Source organism: Zingiber officinale, chromosome 7A (assembly GCF_018446385.1).
Source record: "Zingiber officinale cultivar Zhangliang chromosome 7A, Zo_v1.1, whole genome shotgun sequence".
Classification (NCBI taxonomy): Eukaryota; Viridiplantae; Streptophyta; class Magnoliopsida; order Zingiberales; family Zingiberaceae; genus Zingiber; species Zingiber officinale.
In genome coordinates, this window is record NC_055998.1 from 96,401,161 (window position 1) to 96,407,482 (window position 6,322).

At 38.6% G+C, this 6,322-nt stretch overlaps 1 protein-coding gene across 1 annotated transcript; it reads left to right on the forward strand.

Moving 5' to 3' along the window:
• Positions 1-345: 345 nt before the first annotated feature.
• LOC122000287 (B3 domain-containing protein Os04g0581400-like) lies at positions 346-1,233 on the forward strand. The gene is made up of 2 exons (XM_042554741.1): positions 346-630; positions 704-1,233. The coding sequence occupies exons 1-2, from the start codon at positions 404-406 to the stop codon at positions 1,158-1,160; spliced, it is 684 nt and encodes a 227-aa protein (XP_042410675.1). The 5' UTR covers positions 346-403; the 3' UTR covers positions 1,161-1,233.
• Positions 1,234-6,322: the final 5,089 nt, after the last annotated feature.

Consider the following 6,322-nt stretch of genomic DNA (forward strand, 5'->3'; position numbering starts at 1 on the left):
CTAAAAGCAGCACCACCCACCGAGCCGTTACTTCACCTGAGCTGTTGCTAATCAACCGACGGTACACCTTCCTCAAATATCAAAAATCTAAACTCCATTCTATTTTTCATTTTCTTTTTGTCCTTTTGCTGTCTGAATCCAGGCGACAACAACTTATCACAATCTAGCTAACTCCTGCTAATCACCTAAATTTAGGGCCCTCTTTCCAAAATCATCCCCTAATTAGTCCTCCAAACCAACTTTCCCATGCACCACACCTTCCTCTCAAATATCTTCTTCTTCGCCTCTTAATTACCACAAAGTCTGCGATTCCATTCTGATTACGTAAAGACGTGCGTACGGCGGCTCTGTTTTTTCATTCTCTGCAATCGATTAGAAAACTTAGCATATCCGTACTTTTATCATGGCTCCAAAGCCAAGGGAAGGCGCCGGCTCCAACTGCTCTCGCGGCTCGTGGCCGTCAACCTCCGCCGGCGTGGATGGCTCGGCCTGCTACGGAGGAAGCATGACGGCGCCGCACAAAAATGCCGCCCGACCGCCGGCTACGAAGGCTTGCCTCGGCGACGACGTGCTGGTGGTGGAGATGTTCGCCAAGGAGCTAACTCCGAGCGACGTCGGCAAGCTAAACAGGTCAATCAAATTCAAATCTACATGAATCGCTTTCAATATCAGAGACTCGATGTTCATGGTGATCGACCTACAGGTTGGTGATCCCCAAGAAGCACGCGATGCAGCACTTTTCTCACGCGGCTCCACCGACACAAGAGGAATTGTCGATCGTGTTCGTCGACAGAGACGGGCGATGGTGGACATTTCGTTACTGCTACTGGAAGAGCAGCCAGAGCTTCGTGTTCACCAAGGGCTGGAATCGATTTGTCAAAGAGAAGCGACTGCGTGCTAAGGATACAGTTACGTTCTACAGGTGCGTCGACGACAGGAACGGGACCTATTGTTTGATCGACACGATTCGGCACGCAGAGAACGATAGAAACGAAGAAGACGACAAGGCGCCCAAAGATGGGCTTAGTTTCGAGAGGAGGATGAAGCAACAAGAATATGATGATAAGGATGAATTGACAAGATATGGTGATGGAGAAGTGGTGCCAATGGAGAGTAAGAAGAAGTTGAGGCTCTTTGGTGAATGGATTAAGATAGAGTAATATTGATACAACAATAACAATCAATCTTTACTCCATTAATTAGGTGAGGTCTCGGGCCTATATGAGTCCTTCTAGTTTTATCCCATACTAAATAATTATTTCTATTTAAATAAAATTTATTTTGTTATTATTTATTAAGTTTTTATTTGGGCAAAAATTAAAAGTACATTCCTCATTTATGTTTAAGTTGGATGGCCCCCCTTTTCTAAAAAAAAGTCAAATGAGCATCTCTTTCAAAGTGATCTGTCTAAAATACTCTTACATTATTTGATCATTCGACCATGTAAAAACTAGCGACTAGCTTCTACAAATACATTATCTGATCATTCGTCCGTGTAGAAGCTAGTTGCTAGCTTTTACAACGATGGTTTTATACTATTTTGATTTTGATTTTCTAATTAACAACCTAATTAAAATAACATTTCAACGAGCAAATTAAACAATGGAAACTCCATAGAACTCATTACATTTCAAATGAACATAATCTGATAATGATCGAGTGCGTAGAAATTAGTATGTAACTTTTACAACGTGTAGCAACTACCGATTAGCTTAGATATATTGTAAAAGCTAATCGGTAGCTTCTACACACTATAGAAGCTAGCCAATAGCTTCTACAATATCGTTGAAACCAAAGGTATTTTTGAAATAAGGGGCACTTATTTTTATAGATGGATGTTCATTTAACTTTTTTTTTTAGAAAAAGAAGCACCTATATGACGAAAACGTAAATATATGATGGGCGTCATTTTGATTTTTACCCTTTTTGTTTTTGTCTTCTTCTTATTTATTTGATGTACATATTTGTCATAGTTTTACTAAATCATTTATTGATTCTCTAAGTATATATTCATATCACCTTAAATGTATTTATTGGAGTTTTCATTTAATAAATGTATTTGTCATAGTTTTTCTCTCTGATATTTTTATTTTTTTATCCTATCCATCCTTGTATGTCATCTGCACATCTATCTTAACATATTTATCTCTGCAACTTTCATTTTTTTGCTCATGTACTTGAGTTATATCCCAACATTCAACATTCTACCATTATTTTGTAAAACCTTTCTTTAAGTCTTAGAACACTAAAAAAAACATGAATTTAGCGATGAATTTTAGTGAGAAAAGCATCACTAATCAATAATGAAATTAGCAACAAAAAAAATTTCATGCAAAATTAGCAATAAAAAACTTTCATCACAAAATCAGTGGCTAAAAAATTTATTGCCGCAAAATTTGTTGCAAAATAGTGACGAATTAAATTCATCACTAATTTGCAATGAATTTATAATTCATTGAAAAATTTAGGGATGAAATTCAAAATTCATCAAAAACTTAGCTATCTCGATCCCTAGATTTTACAATGAAATTTAGTGATGAATTCATTTTTTGTCGCAAAGTTTACGATGAATTTAATTTCATCGTAAACTTTAGAGATGAAATTTGAATTCATCCCTAAATTTAGGGACGAATTCAAATTTCATCTTTGAATTTAGGGATTTATCTAAATTCTCGACCTAAAGTCCTAAATTTAGCGACAAATTTAGAATTCATTGCTAAATTTAGGGATCTAAAATCCCAACCCGTAACCCTAAAATCTCTATTGCTCCAACACTCTACATCCCTGATCTCCAAATCGTCGATTCTCTCTCCTACAAGCTACATCCCTAATCTCTGACGATTCTCTCCAACATGCAAAGCATGCGACCATTACTGATACATCTCCTGTATCTCCCCTCTCCTTTCCCCTCCCCTCTTTAGCTCGATCTAGGCTCGGTGAGGTGCGACAGTCGGTTCCTTAGCCAAGGCTGTTACCTCAAGCGCCACCACAATGACCTGGCCATGACCTCCCTCCTTAATCAACTCCTTTACTTCATGGAATTCTTGGCAGCTTTGGACTCTACTTGCATCCTTCTTCTTCTTCTTCTTATCCTTCGGAGGTGATGGTTGCTGGAGGAGGAGGCTATTAGTGCAATCGTCCTTAGGTTAAGGTTGACAAGTTTGACTAAGCTCAAGTTAGCTCGAGCTTGAGTTTCAATTTTTGACAATATGTGAGAGAAAAGTTAAGTAGGTCAAGAGATGATTGAATACTTATCTAGGGAAGTCCTAATTGGAGGTTAGACAACCGGAAGTTCTAACTAAAGGTTAGGCAACTTAAAATTTCTAATAAATGAAGCTAGGCAGTGTAAGTCCTGATAGAGCTAAACAGTGAAGACCTAGTTAGAAACTAGGCAATTGAAGTCCTAGTAGTGCTAGGCAGTGAAGACCTAGTTGGGAACTAGATAGTTGAAGTCCTAGCGGGGCTAGGCAGTGAAGACCTAGTTGGGAACTAGGTAGTGGAAGTCTTAGCGGGGCTAGGCAAGGGAAAAGTCCAAGTGAATTAAAGTTGACCAGACACTTACTAATCCAAAGTCCAACGAGAGTTGACACGAGATGAAAAGTCCAAGTGGGTCAAAGATTGACCGGACACTTGGTGAAAAAGCCCTGCTAGGTTAAGGGAGACCAAATGCTATGCAACAAGAAGTCCCAATAAGTCACGAATGACTTTAGGGTTGGACACATGAACAGTAAACTCGAGTTCAGAGTTTAAGGTTGGGTAATCGATTAGCCCAAAACCAATTGATTAGGCAAATTGCCTAATCGATTAGGACTTGTTCTAATAGATTAGGCTAATTGCCTAATCAATTGGGAACTTTTTGCAAAGTACAGTAAGACTCTGAATCGATTGGGCCTTATATTAATCGATTAAAGGTATTTTCGGGTGAGAACAGAAGGGCTTGGAATGGATTGGGGCAATTAATTAGAAGATGCCAAATTGATTGGTACGACTCACCAATCGATTAGTCAGGCAAAAAAGAGTCATTCTACAGGTTTTGAACAGTCAAGCTGATGTGACAATCGATTGGGAGTAAGTCAATCAATTAGGAGACATCAAAGTAACCCTAGAAAAAGGATTTTCCTGAAGATTTGAAGAAGACTTGCTTCAACCAATTCTTGGGTGTTTAAAGAAGAGGTGTTGATGTATTTTCTACCACCAAGATGCAATCAAAAATAAGTAAGCAAACAACGCAATGTTCCTCATTATAAAACCTAAAAGTCATTCTTGATTGTATTTTATATTTGCGTTCTTGTTTTCTTGCTGCATTCTCATGCTTGAGTTTATATGAGGCTTCTTCACCTCCGGGAATAAGGTTTTCAAATTGTATCTATGAGAGTGAGGAGTGGACTCTTGAATTAGTCACCTCAAGAAGATGGATACCAAGTAAAACGAAAGTGTTAGAATTGCTTCAATTTTTCTGTCGCAAATCATCTTCAAAGAAGCGAACGATACCCTCCCTTTCTAGCTCTTTATATGTCCTAACAAGTAGTATCAAAGCCAGACCGCTCTTCATCAGACTAATTGCTGAAAAAAGCAATGAGCTAGACGAAGAAAAAGAAGTTGAAAGTTGAAGTCCTAAATTTCAAAAAGTCAAAGGACTAATCATTAAGAGAGCTCAACTTCAAAATGGACTTTCAAGATTGATTCGGATACAACACTCAAGCACCTCAACTATTTGGATTAGGAAGCTTCGATCTTTGGAGATCAAGGGTCAAAAATTTCTTAATGATGGAGATAGAGTAATGGTTTGATCTAATACAGAGATTTCAAGCTCCAATGGATAGCAAAGGGAAGCTCCTTGAGAAGAAGAAATAGATCGAGGAGTAAATTAAGTGATGCAAGACTAATGACAGGGTAACTAAATTGTTAGTTAATTTATTGGCAAGCATCATCTTGTACAAAATTGGAGAATATCAAGATGCTAAGGGGCTATAGAGAAAGTTGGCAAAGCTTCATGAACATCCAACCTCAATGCAAAATGAAGTCAAATATAAAGAGGGAGACTCAATGGATCAAGAACAAGATGTTTCCGAGGTTGAGAGATTCTCAACATCCGAGGATGAAGGTGAAGAAGAATCCACCTCAAGGGTTGAGGGGGAAAGTTCATTGACATCGGAACAAGGAGAACCATCAATTTTCAGAGTCAATGTGGAAGAAGAGTGTGCCACCCATTCATATTGTGAAGGCATATCAATTTCAATTAACAAAAATAAAGATTATATCATATGCTTTAAGTGTAGGAAAAAATGACACTATAAGAACATGTTGGGTTTTTCGGGCCACGAAAATTACTTTTTCGCGTCGCGGAAACCCCGAAACCCCCGCCACCGGATCCGTGCGAAGATAAAACTTTCGAAAAACTTACGAGTACGAGTTTCTAAACCTCGATCTACAGTAGATCTACAAAGGAGAAGGAATATACCCTTGATGCGAAGCCCTTCGCAATCCCGCTTGTCCTCGGTTCGCCGGATCTCGAAAGTGTCAAAGTAGACACTTCTCTATGTGTATCCACACAAGCAAGAGATGGAGAAAAACCTCTAAGGATGTGCTAGCAACCTTAGAGATCAGTAAGGGAGGAGAGGGAGAGCAAGAAGAAAACTCTAGAGGAAGAAGAAGATGGAGTTACTCAAGAAAAATAAAACTCCCTCCTTGAATAAAAGTGGCCGGCCACTTTAGGTGGAGTTGTAACCTCCATGGAAGGCCAAGAGTCACAACTCTTGGTAACTCCCATGAGGTGGCATCCCACTTAAGCAATTATGATGATGTGGATCATCATCATTGGCCCACTCAATGCCAACTCACCAATGAGGTGGCAAATGGTCAAGTCAAACTTGACCTTTCATCTTCCTCTCAAGTCAAGTCAAACTTGACCACTTCTCTCTCTTGGTTGATCTAATCTAACCATTGGTTTAAGTCAATTTTAATTTAATGAATCTCTATTCATTGAATTAAATTAATTCAATGAGTCTAAGTCCAAATTAGACTCATCTAATACATGAACCAAATTGAGTCCAACTCAATTAGCCTACTTTGGATTACTCTTAATCCAATTTGGTTCATCACATGAACCTAATCCTTTAGGTTCATCAAATGAACCTAATCTCCATCTAATTGCCCTTTGTGTGTGACCCTATAGGTTCTTATAACGTTGGCAATGCTCCTAAACCCTTTTAGAAGCATAAGTAATGAGCGGTATCTAGAAACACATCATTACTACCTAAGTTATAAGAATGTTGAGATCCAACATCACCTTGTGACTACTAATTGTGACTCCTCACAATAT